At 43.8% G+C, this 13,109-nt stretch overlaps 1 protein-coding gene across 2 annotated transcripts in view; it reads left to right on the forward strand.

Moving 5' to 3' along the window:
• cacna2d4a (calcium channel, voltage-dependent, alpha 2/delta subunit 4a) overlaps nt 1–13,109 on the forward strand; it is a 76,437-nt gene that overhangs the window by 7,493 nt on the left and 55,835 nt on the right. For both annotated transcript variants that reach the window (XM_049009424.1, XM_049009425.1), the window contains exons 3-22: nt 969–1,085; nt 1,762–1,821; nt 2,349–2,511; nt 3,212–3,343; nt 3,904–3,964; nt 5,093–5,243; nt 5,326–5,400; nt 6,416–6,505; nt 6,620–6,733; nt 7,245–7,323; nt 7,946–8,079; nt 8,513–8,530; nt 8,998–9,075; nt 9,335–9,415; nt 9,756–9,830; nt 10,366–10,452; nt 10,958–11,029; nt 11,257–11,318; nt 11,504–11,571; nt 12,153–12,198. In XM_049009424.1, coding sequence (XP_048865381.1) covers nt 969–1,085; nt 1,762–1,821; nt 2,349–2,511; nt 3,212–3,343; nt 3,904–3,964; nt 5,093–5,243; nt 5,326–5,400; nt 6,416–6,505; nt 6,620–6,733; nt 7,245–7,323; nt 7,946–8,079; nt 8,513–8,530; nt 8,998–9,075; nt 9,335–9,415; nt 9,756–9,830; nt 10,366–10,452; nt 10,958–11,029; nt 11,257–11,318; nt 11,504–11,571; nt 12,153–12,198 — 1,763 coding nt within the window. The remainder of the gene's footprint in view (nt 1–968; nt 1,086–1,761; nt 1,822–2,348; nt 2,512–3,211; nt 3,344–3,903; nt 3,965–5,092; nt 5,244–5,325; nt 5,401–6,415; nt 6,506–6,619; nt 6,734–7,244; nt 7,324–7,945; nt 8,080–8,512; nt 8,531–8,997; nt 9,076–9,334; nt 9,416–9,755; nt 9,831–10,365; nt 10,453–10,957; nt 11,030–11,256; nt 11,319–11,503; nt 11,572–12,152; nt 12,199–13,109) is intronic.

The following is a 13,109-nucleotide window of genomic DNA, read 5'->3' on the forward strand; positions in this document are numbered from 1 at the left end:
ACAGAACCAGGGGAAACTAGGAGCGGGTGAGGTCAATCCAATCAATTAATCAAGGCACAGGACAAGTGGCATAAATGACAAACACAGGAACTATCGAACACCGAGGGCTAACACCGGAAAGGACCAAGGACAAATGTAGAATGAACCAAAACAGGGAAGCAATGAACTTAATAAACAAAACAGGTCAACCTGGCCTTGAACCCATGACTTCAAGGGTACAGCCTCCAAGCTGTATACTCAACCCACTGAGCTATGCCACAGTTCAGGGCCAAAGGAAAACACACTAGGGACATGCTGGGGCTCAAAGACAAGAAACAGTGAGGAGGACAGGATGGCCAGCGACACCTGCTGGCCAAATGGGGAGGAGACACGAAGGGCAAAGTCAGACGGGCGTTGACCCTGACATAAATGTTTTATTTGCAATTAATAACATACAGAAGCACGTCGCAATACAATCAAAAAAGATTTTTTTCAGTCTGTATGTTTAATTTCTAGAAATTAAATTGTGATATTACATAAATTCATATAATATTAATCATTAAATATTGTTTCTTCATTTATTTTGGTATAGGCTGTAGCAGTCAGCCTTTGGGGGTGAGGACAATCAGGCCTACTTCTTGATTACCCTAATTTTATTAGACTCAGTGAGAAAACTCACTCTTGCACATTACAATCTATTTTCTTTCTGTTTCATTTGGAAAGAAGGCTTTATGAGTTAACGCCACAATAATGCTTCAGAATCATTTGCTTAGATTAAAGAGTTAAACAGTGGGCTTCAAAAGATCAAAATCATAATGTATGCTCAAAAAACACAGACACAGATGGTCTGTACATTTATACACTAGTGTTCACCTTTGAAAATGCTGTATATATGTACAAGGCTTTTGCATAAATTTCTTTTTAATATTCACCCCTGTGGAAAAATCATTCTGACTGCAGTCCCTACTGCCCCCACCCTTACTTGTCAGAAATTCAAAGATGTAGAGCCAATCGTGAAGATTGAGGAGGTGGATGGTTCAGAACTGGTGCTGAAGTTTGCAGAGGAGATGGAAAGTATGCTGGGAAGGAAAACGAAATCGGTCAAGGTGAGAGCATTCCGTCCACAGTGAGCTTCATTTCATGAGTCTCTCCTTCGAGTTGCTCCTCCTCTAGCTGCTATAGAGAGACAGCTTTGAATGCAGAAGGTATGAGATGTCTGTCAGGCTTCTCCAGATATGTTCTTTGGCATTTTTGGAGTAGCTCACCATCCCCCGTAGCCCCCCTGGACGCATTTCCTCCACGCAGCCAACAGTGTATCTGATTGGAGGAAGTGTTGACAGGGCAGCTCTTCACGCACCTTACCTCCCATCTAACCTCCTTGAAACCTCCTTGTACACCAGACTTGCATGCCTGAAACCATGTGGGGAATCCTGCTTTCACAAAGACCTTTTGGAGTGTCACTTCCCATGATTTTCGTCAATTTCTTTCTTTTTTCCCCAATCAGCCACTCTTGTTGACAATGTGACACAAAACAACCCCCCTGCATGTTTCATAATCCACCAAAACAGGAAGGACTGATTGCCATATAAATTATAGTTTTAATAAGGCAAGTTCATTTCAATGTGATGTGTGACATGCAGTAAGTCACTAAGTACTACTTGGGTGAAATAAAAACATTCACATGTCAGAGTCTGTAGAATTCTTTTAATAAAGATGGTGGTAATTTAAATATATCTGCTCCAGTGTTTCTCATTAAGAACTTGTTATCTGTCCTATCTGCAGACCCTGGCAGAGAATGCCGAGGATGCAGACTTGTACCATGATTACGACGCCTCTCTGAAGGTGATCCCTCCTGTATTAGGTCTTTCTCTGATGCATGCATTAAGCAGGTGTCTCATTCAAAGCTGTTTACCTAGGATACAGTTTCACAGACAGTCAGGTATATGCCGGACATTGCAGCATTTATACCATAAGTCACGTTCCTTAACCACTGTGTTTCTGACAGGGTTTAAAGCACATAGAATGCAAAAAGAATGGTCAGTCAGTGTTACCGATCTCTATTTGTTAACGTCTGTTTGAGGGCGTCACTAGAAATTGTGGACCTCTGGACAAAATATCATACTAGGCTCGCCTGTCCAATTTTACATCTAATTCTATATACACGTGGGCCCCTATAAATTGTTGGGCCCCTGAATCTGCCAGGGTATCCATACCCCTCTGATGCCCCTTGCATCTATTACAATTTTTACCGCTGCAGCTCGGCTTGCATTTGGAAGTCAACAACAACTAACCCTCCGAATTGTTTTCAGCTATTATAGTTAAAAATACCAACCCTTACTTTACTCCAAAACCTTTTTTTTCCATGTCAGATTGACTACTACAACTCGGTGTTGGTGAACACAAAGGATGAGGATGGGAAGTATGTGGAGCTTGGTGGGGAGTTCATCCTGGAGGAGAATGAACACTTCAACAACCTCCCTGTCAACACCTCCCTCAGTAGCGTGCAAGTCCCTACCAACGTCTACAATAAGGGTGCGAAAGCTGTGAAATGCTGCAGACAGCAGTCGGCTAATGGTCTTGAGTTTTAGTGAGAAGGTGTCTGAGAAACTTCGTTTATACAGGAGCAGACAAGATTGACTAAAGTAATCTGTACGAAATCCATTTATGGAGTTAAAAAGAACCAGTTTATATTCTCATTCATCATTCTCCTCCTTTAAATAATACCCTGAGTCTATTCGTCCCTGAAGGCTTGAGCTTGTGCTATTACCTGTTATGAAAAGCACTAAAGCTACAGAAAATGTATCGCATATTTCGCCGAAATCATCTGATTTGAAGTGAGATGTTATCTCCTGAGGTGTAGTGTACCAATGGGTGTGATCCTGTGGGACCATCTAGCTAAAATGGGCTTTGAGAAGTGTAGCTTTTCCTAGAATTCACCTTATAAGGGTGGTTTTGCCCTCTTGGTAACCCTGACACGTCTGCCTTGGCGTATGTGAATAGAAACCTGTTACCCATTAGAATACAGGTTTGTACCCTAACTGAATAAATACGTGGTCTACCACAACGTTACTGTTTATCTTACTCTAGGGTCAAAAACCGCTTTTTTACAGCTTCAAGAAGACCTCAGCATTTCTTCCTTTTGCTGACCTATTCCTTGTTCGTTTTCTCTTTCCCCTGATCCCGCCAATCATCAAACAATGCCTGCCCACTCCCGAACCCTCATCGCCAACAGATCCGGACATTCTCAATGGGGTTTACATGTCAGAGGCACTGAATGAAATCTTCATTAATAACTTCAAAAAGGACCCCACCCTCACCTGGCAGTTCTTTGGCAGCTCCACAGGTTTCTTCAGAATCTACCCAGGTACACCGGAGCCACAGATATTGCAACGGGTGCTAGCATATGACCTAGAAGAGTTCTCATAACAATGGTGAGAGTAGCGGTCAGAATTTCCACCTATGGGCTAGAATGCTCAATTAAATTTTACGACAGCTATAGTTGCCTGAGCTGCGAAACAGGGTCGCTGGGCCAGCAGTCTCATTGAGGCTGAGATGGGTGTGAAGTTCGCTGACAGAGATGGAGCTGCAGGATAATTAGCAGTAAAGAGTGACTCAGCTTGGCCTGCATTGACTTGTGGATGGTCCATCAGCAATACAACCATGTGGTCTGCTAAGCGGGGTCCAAGGTCCAGAGAGTTAATTGGATGTGTAGTCAGGACCTGTCAGCACACCAAAGGGAAGGGAGGGGAAATGTGTCCCTGGGGGACTCGACTTCTGCATAGTCCTGCATTAACATGGTTCGCAACCAGCACCTCTTGAGTCAGCACCTTGAGATTAAGACCAAAAAGTTGATATTCATGGAATAAGGGAATCAATGTATAGGGGAAACTTCTTCATGTTTATGCAGTTGATTGTTTTTTTAAGGTATCAAATGGACCCCAGATGCAAATGGTGTCATCGCTTTCGACTGCAGGAATCGGAACTGGTGAGCCTTTATTTTTAGAGTTGCTTATCACTAGATATATTTACTGTTTCTTTCTCTGTGTGCGTGGCAAGGCCAGTCAGATGACCTCTTTTTCTGTTCTACATGGGACATCTCTCAGTGGGATGAATGTGATGGATAACTCCATATAGCAGTTGAAATACGTTAGACACGCAACCATCCTAAGAAGGTATCTCACCTCATAAGGGAAGCAGGCCCCAGGTGACCTTATGCACATGGATGCCACTCAGGTACCACAGACAGTAGTGCCTGATATAGCACAAGTTTTGGGCTAAGTCTTCAGAGGCTGGCCATTCATTAGCATGTGGTAAGAATGAGTCTGAAAATCAGCCTGGGACTCACTGGTGAAGTTCGATGGGGAGGGCAAAAAGAAAACCGCGTCATGCTTACCCTTTGTGCTGATGCACATATCTGATATACACGTAACGTGTTATTTTGTCTGCCTATAGGGTTCAAACAGACTGCTTATGCATAGATGCAAAGTATAGAGCACAATTATAAACCCACAACACCATTAATTCACTGGGCCTTGACGGTGAAGAACTGCAATTCAAACATCTTACCAAAACAAACAACTGCTATATCCGTGCATAATATCCTCTGTTAGTTAGCTAGGTAAAACACTTAAGACGCAGTTTTCCCAATGTAAGAGAAGTCGTTTATTTTCCCGACTGGCATAGACTAGAGGGGTACTGCCCCCCCCCCAATCCGCCCTCACTGGAATTCCACAAGCAGGGTGTCATTTGACCGTTAAATATATAAATTTAGCAACCAGCTATTTTAGGCATATAGCACTAAAGAGTGTACTTGTCTTCCAAGCTAACATAAAAATGTCAACATGATTATGCTGCACCGGAATCACAGAACAGACTGCAATTGTGGCTGATAGGAGCTCTTTTTCTGAGGGTCTACTTGACAGGACCCAGGACACACGCTATCAAACATATGACCAAGGGTTTTTCAATGAAAATACTGTAAAGGGGATGTCAACTCATCTAATAGACAAATGGAGTTTTATTGCTCCAACTTCAGCAGCGAAATAGGCTGGGCAGTCATGCTAACAGCCACCACGGTGCGTGTATCAACACATGAATCTCCCTTCTCCCGTAGGTACATCCAAGCCGCGACCTCACCAAAGGACCTCGTGATCGTCATCGACATCAGCGGCAGCATGAAGGGTCTTCGTCTGACGATTGCCAAACACGCCATCAACACCATCCTAGACACGCTGGGGGAGAATGATTTTGTCAACATCATCGCCGTGAGTGAAAACAGGGGAAGGCATTTCTAATTACGTTAAACCACATTTCGTGATTCTCCTGCAGCACGTTGTCTCTCTCCAGTACAGCGATTACGTTCATTATGTGGAGCCCTGCTTTGAAGGCACGCTGGTGCAGGCCGATCTGGACAATCGTGAGGTAATGCAATAATCTAATTCATTTAAGCTCGGAATGACTAAGCTTCAGAGCCCACGCTGCACAAAATGACGTCCGTGAAGTAGCAATCGTGTGGTAATTATGCACAGTGGAGGGAGAGGATATGGTTTATTTAGTCTGATCCCACCTCTTGGGCGCATGCACCACTGTGTGTGTGTGTGTGCGCGTTTGTGTGTGTGTGTGTGTGTGTGTGTGTACGTGTGTGTGCGTGTGTGTGTGCTTTGTACTCTGTCATGCAAAGGCAGCTGTGTGCCTGCTCAGTCCCATGGCCTACTTTCCATGTGCTATGTCATCAGAGAGCAGGTGGGGTCAACCTTCTGGGATGGCTTTGTGGTCACATGATCTCTGGGTGCCAGAAATTGGGGAGGATTTCATGTGGGGGGGGGGGTTGGATACTCAGCCTGCTTTCAACAATGCCTTTGATGAGGTAGCGAACTTCTTTTTAACATTCTGTGAAGGAACCATAGGATATATAGCAGCCGATGATATCAATGTTCCTTAATTAGTCCAAGCCGAGGGCATCCTTAGAAATTATGAAGCCCCTGACAAAAATTCACCTTGCCCCCCCGTGGAATTTTATGTATTATAATTCTACATATACAAAGGCCCCTGTCAAGTGTTGCCCCCCCCAAATCTGCCAGGGCAGCCATACTTTTTGAGCACCTCTGCTCCAAGCTGTAGGTCTGGGTAGGAGCTCTGCTAATCATGCTGGCTGCTGGCTTCAGTTGTGAGCTGTGTGTTCAGACTGTAGTTCATGTTTCACATATAGCCACAAATGGCACATGATTGAAGATAGTTAAAGAGGATATTCGTTAGTCATAGAGGATATTAGTTAGTTAGATATTAGTTAAAGATATTAATGGAACACTGACAATGAAAACTATCAATATGATGGTCGTAAACATGACATTTATGAAGTGAATGAGAAATATCTGCTGTGCACTGTACTGCTGTGCGGGGCTTTGCTCTGCTCATTGCTGTACTCTATGTATCTCAGCACTTCAAGATGCTGGTGGAGGAGCTACATGCCAAGGGGGAGGGGAAGGTGAACAAGGCCATGAAGGAGTCTTTCCGCATCCTCAGCGAGGTCTGTGTCTTGACCAGCTCTACATAAATGTGCTGAGCTTTCACTCAGCTGGCAGTGACGTGCTTTTCTGTTCCATGTGGTCGTCTACTGTGGCTGCTGTGATGTCATCTCCAGGCGACAGCCAATGGGCAGGGCAGCCTGTGCAACCAGGCCATCATGCTCATCACTGATGGAGCCATGGAAGATTTCCAGCAGGTATTTGAGGACTACAACTGGCCAGAAAAAAGGGTATGGTGCTCCTGTAACTCACCACGTAGTACATTGTACAAACTCTGAAAGAACACACATAAATTGTAACTCTACTCCCTCTACTGTAAGTTGCTTTGGATTAAAGTGTCTGATAAATGAATTTAAGGTTGTCCTCATCCACACACCACAAAGCAGTAGCATCCACATGAGACTGTTTACATTATTTGAATGCGATGAAGCTAGCCAAGTCATGTTGTCTACTAAGGAAGAGACTGGGGAGCTACTGTACTTCACAAAGCAGGATTTCTTGCTTAGCTGGATAACTTGTCAGATTTGAGATAGTCTGGACTAAATGGACTAAAAGCCCAGACTACCTTACATCTGAAAAGTTATCCGACTATGCAAGAAATCCTGCTTTGTGAAACGGGCCCGAGAAAGTGACCGTTAGTGTTATCCAAACACTGATACACTTATTGAAATGGATGGACTTGCCTCCTTGTCCTTGCTGAACGTGCCATTCTGTAACCTGTGGTCTGTGCCATGTCTGCAGGTCCGTGTCTTCACCTACCTCATTGGCCGAGAGATGACCTTTGCAGACAATGTGAAGTGGATTGCCTGCAACAACAAAGGTGGGCCTTGCTGTGCAATGTGGATTGGAACCCATTTAAAACATGTGCTTTGCAAATGTACTCCAGTTAGCAACCTACTGAACCAGAAAATGAAAATCATAGAAGAGACCTACTTGTTTAGGAACACAGTTTTATCTGACAAAAGGAGTTTGGCTTTATAGGTTCATTAGAAAGACAGACAAGTATTTTTTGACAAGTATTTTTGTCTCCTGTTGGCATTTGTCTGAAAATTCCTGGGTTTGTATACCTGCACAAAAATATATTATTTATAAGTTCTAATGTATTAAGCCCGATTATCTGAGATTATGGTACAATGGATGGCACTTGGGAATGGAAAAGTAGACCTAAGTGACATTATTTCAGGTGCAGTAATCTGGAGATATGTGCTGCCCTCTAGTGGATATTTGAGTCAAAACAGTGTCATTTCAATCCCCTAGAGGTTTGTTTTGTTAGACTACAGGCTTGTCTGATGTTGTAGTAACTGATTAATCAGGTAGCATCATACACTGGATAGTCTAATAATAAACCATGTTATGTGATTTTGATTATGTATGATATTTTGATGCGCAAGGTGCGTGATATAAGGGCTTGTAAATCTCACTTGCACTGCCTTGCTCCACAGGTTATTACACTCACATCTCGACACTAGCCGACGTGCAAGAAAACGTCATGGAGTACCTGCATGTTCTAAGCCGACCAATGGTCATTAACCACGACCACGACATCATCTGGACTGAGGCCTACATGGACAGTGTGGTGAGCACGGCATCTTCAAACACACACACTTTTCAGGGGTCTAACAGTCTATAAGTCAGCTCCTCTATTAGAGAGCTACATCCCAAATATCAGGCTCTCCCTGTGATAAAAGGATACCAGTGGCACACTTGTGTTAGTCCTACTCTGGGCAGAAGGAGTATCTACAAGAATGCCATTTCATGCCAGTCATTTCCTATCCAGCACTGGGTCCTTGCTGCTGTTTGATGGTAGTCATTCTTTTGTCATCGTTATTATGTCACACTTGTCCGGTGTCATCTCACATGCGAATTGCTTATTCGATATCTGTGCCATCGCCAAAAGGCTGTCTCGTCTTCTCATGTTCATACATCACTCATCTGCCGCTTTCGTCCCACGCCCGTGCCTGCTCATTCCCAATCCTGTCGCCCATCTGACCCGACACTCACCGCGACAGCTCCCAAACACAGCAGAGGTAAACTCACCCCCGGTCTAATGGGGTCGCTCTCTGAGGTTCGTAGTGCTGCCACATCGCCCCCTTATTGTGGGGTGTATAGTACATGATGGCATGTGTATGTTTGTGTGGAAGGCAATTTCAAACACTCGGTTAATCTCATGTCGGAGCTTCAAATTTCAAATCTTTAGTTCAATTTCTTAAATCTATCTATTGTTATGATTCAAAAGAAAAGTCAATTTTGCATTTAAGTTTATACTTCTGTCCAAAGCAATATACATTTACCGAGACATTACTGAGTTACGACTACAAATCAATCATAACTTATTAATAGCTTCATTTTGGTCTCATTCACACTTGGCAAGTGAGGCAGTAAGACTTTCATTGTAATCTAGGTTCCCCACTAAGATTGTTCTGCTTCTAACAGAAAGTTCTGCTTCTAACAGTTTGGATAGTGATGACGATCCTAACAATGCTCCATCCCACAGCTATTCAACACACAGGCCCAGAGCCTGCTGCTAATGACCACCGTTGCCATGCCTGTCTTCAGCAAGAAGAATGAAACGGTGAGCGATTCCCCACTGAGTCAAGCCCCTAGACTGATATTCTGCTTCTACGTTTCATTATTTCCTTGTGGGAAGCCCACAACTTAACATTCACGTATTTGTATCGCCGGGCATTCTGATGGAGAACATTGAGGTTGTACCGCTGTGCTCAGTGGTGCAGAGAAGGCTGGGTACTTTGTGGTTACTGCCTACCACTCTTCCTGCCTGTTTTCATGGGAGAGGGGAATTCGGTTGAGGTTTATTTTCTCTCTGAGGGCAGCGTTCCCACGGAATTCTCTTGGGCGTGGCCGGCTCTGATGTCCCCCTGAGGGAGCTAATGAAATTGGCCCCAAGATATAAGGTACTGTGGACGGCTTTCGATAGATATCATGTGGAGGTGGTTAGTTCAAAGTAAAAATCCAGACCAAGATTTTGTTTCTACCAACCAGTTCAGTATAAGGCATCACAGTCACAGAGGACTGAACTGGTTCGTTGAAACAAAATCTTGGTCTGGATTTTTTCCATTTCTTTCTGAACTATTTACCTTTGCTATCATGACACGTAGATATTTTTCTACTTGCCACAGCAAATAGGATTTCCTGGTTACTGTGGTCTCTATTTTCTGATTGTTTCACCCATCAGTCTGCAGATACACTACATGGTTGTACTTTGAAGGTCCATCTTGTCTGTCTCTTTCCCAGCTTGGAGTGCATGGCTACGCCTTCCTGAGCACCAACAATGGCTACATTCTCTCGCACCCTGACCTTCGGCCCTTGGTATGACCACATTTCAATAAATTCCCAATTACGGAATTATAAATAAATCTGAAAAAAAACATGGTTAACTTTAGGTGATTCCTGAGAAACAAATGATGTTGTACATTATGTGCTTACTGTTTCTTCCAAATGTAAAAGTTAGACAATATTTCAAAATCAATTAGAGCTCTCTGTCACATGGGCAGGTGAAATTTGTTTGACCTTTCTGCTGTGGTAATAATTATTTGATAGCAAAGTTGCAGGTCCAGAAAGTAAAATTCCAGACCAAGATTTTGCTTCAACCTACAGTTGAGTATAAATAGTCACAGTCACTGACAACTCAACTGGTTGATTGAATCAAAATCTTGGTCTGGATTTTTACTTTCTGGACCTGAAATTTCCACCTCTGCTTGACAGAAGCTTTTTATAGCTCGACAGGAAAAGAATCCAGCCACACATGTTTTGGGGAGAAAATGTCTGCTTCATCATCACCTCCTCCAGTACAGGCAAAGTGTTTATAACATTGTTCCCATGTCACACCCCTGTGGGCCTGCAGTATAAGGAGGGAAAGAAGCTCAAGCCAAAACCTAACTACAACAGCGTGGATCTGTCTGAGGTGGAGTGGGAGGACACAGAGGAAACAGTGAGTCAGGGGACACTGTAGGACACAGAGCGTCACCGGCACAAACAGTCACTCACAAACAACTACACACACACATACACAAATGGATGAAGGTCATTTCATTAGATCTGGTCTAGTTTGGAGATCACATTAATCATATGAACATAAACACCCTTAGCAGGGTGCAGCATCCGGTATCCAGTCTTTCTACAAAATATTGTGTATGTGTTTGTACACAGGAGCATTAAGGTAGAGACGATGGGCCTGTATCACAAAGGATGATTTTTGGGTTAGCTGGGCCAAATGTATGTGAACAAAAATGTAGTCCATTTACGCTGGGGTACGTTAAATCCTAGATGTTATCAGGCTAAGCAAGGAATATAGGTTTGTGATACAGACCCCAGATTCTGGGAGGGTGAGATTATGATGCCTCTCTCTAAAAATGTCATGATTTTGATCAACGCAAACATATTTGTGGTGTGGGTGTTTGCATGTGTTCTGGCACAAATGCGTGTTGACATTCCAGCTGAGGACAGCCATGGTGAAAGGCCAAACCGGCTCTCTGTCCCTGGATGTGAGAACCACTGTGGAGAAGGGGGTGAGTGTGCGCACTGGAGTTGCCCACCTCCTCCCCGTCAGGGCCGCCCACCCGCCATCGGGGAGCATCAGCTATAGAGTCCCGATTGAGGCACCTGGCATGGAGCATAAATGCCTCATTCAGACAGAAATGATATAAAATCTCTGACAGAAGCTTTTCAATCCCTAAACCAGACTGCAGAAATCCAAAATACACAAAGCCACACTGCCCCCTCCTTCTCCTAACAGACAAGGGTGTTGTTCCTGACAAATGACTATTTCTACACGACCATCAATGAAACGCCATTCAGGTATGAGATCGTCAGGTCCAGTGGTGGAGATGTGAACCCACAAACTGTTAGCTCATCCTGAAATATGAAGCCGTCGTACTGGGAATTCCAGCCAGACGGCCCATTTGCTGACAGCATGTGGACAGACTCTGTGCTCTAATCGCACAGCCTTGCACTAACAATCTGCTGACTCATTCCCTTCAAAGTCTGGGCATAGTCCTGACCCAAGGCCACGGGGAGTACATCTTCCAGGGGAACGTGTCCATAGAGGAAGGTACGTGTCTACTCCCACACCTTCTGCTGAGGCCAGCTGATGTTGCCATCTATTTATGAATGAACTAAGGGCTAGAACAGCACACAACATCCGGAGAACCTACATTCCTGACTATATGTTCCTTCTGCATGCTTTATTCTTTATTCTCCTTTGGTGGCCACTGCGTTTCATCCTCACACAAGGATAGTGGCCTCTAGTTAAAGACTACATCAATTACATTGCATAAAAGTTGTATGAAAAAATGATGGATGTTTGTTTAGGTACGGTGATGATTCCATTTAAAATCAATATAACCATCAATCACTGTACAAACCGCATATGTCAAAATAATGCAGCAGTACTTTAAGTTTAATGTGACAGGCGGGGGGGGGGGGGGTGGCTGGCCAACACACAGTACAGCTGAGACCTTCAGATTTACACAGGGGTATTAGGACGGCAAATAAGAGAATGAAATTGCTGCACGGCTTCTGTCAACCAGTGATAGCACATTAATGCTACATTGGCAGAGAATTCACCTGCCAACCCTTGTTTTAGTTTAGCTTTGACTCTGCCACTTGATTGTCTCCATCCAATTCCCAAAGGCCTCCATGATCTGATGCAACCAGATGTCACCCTAGCTAATGAGTGGTAAGCTGGTCGTCACTATTCATTTGCTCATCCAAGATGGGTCCCCAAAGACATTATCAAATACACAGATGGACCAAAACATTATGACCACCCCCACATGAAACAGATAAGGTTGACGATCTTGTAAAAACAAGATAGTCTGGGATAGATAGCAAGGTAACATTCAGTATTCATAGTCGACATGTTGAACACAGAAGAAATGGGCAGGGGTAAAGATCTATGTGACTTTGACAAGGGCCAAATCATTATGGTCAAGTGACTGGGTCAGAGCATCTCCGAGACGACAAGGCTTGTGGGATGCTCACAGTCAGCTGTGGTGAGGACCTAATGAGTGTGGGTCCGAGGAGGGAAAAACCACAGGCTGCTGACAGGGTGTTGGGCAGCCAGAACTCACTGATGCAAGATGTGCATGAAGGCTATCCTATCTGGAACGAACCAACAGAGGGGCTACTGTACTTCAAATGGCAGATAATTTCGATGATGATCATGAGAGTAATGTGTCACGACATTCATTGCACCAAGTCCTGCTGTGTATGTTGGTCCAACACATCCTACAGATGCTTGCCACGTTCTTGTACATGATACAAAAATGACAAAAAGTCATTAAATGCTTTCAATTCCTTTTGTTTAAAGACAAAACTTCTACTACATACAGTACGGTGCAAAAGTCTTATGCAGCCCAAGAAAATTATGTTTAAATGATCTTCATGTTGGTGTAAAACTGTGATATTATGCCAGTCAAAACCTTTCCTAAAGTCACCCCAGTCTTTGCAGCAATCATCCACACACCCATGCATTTTTTCCTCTTAACCACTAGCATACCTCATATAGCTAATCGATATCTCATCAACTTTTATAACTAATGAAATGAATTTCTGTAAACTGTGTCCTACAAATGGTTACCACATGCT

The sequence above is a fragment of the Brienomyrus brachyistius genome, chromosome 3 (genome assembly GCF_023856365.1).
Source record: "Brienomyrus brachyistius isolate T26 chromosome 3, BBRACH_0.4, whole genome shotgun sequence".
NCBI lineage: Eukaryota > Metazoa > Chordata > Actinopteri > Osteoglossiformes > Mormyridae > Brienomyrus > Brienomyrus brachyistius.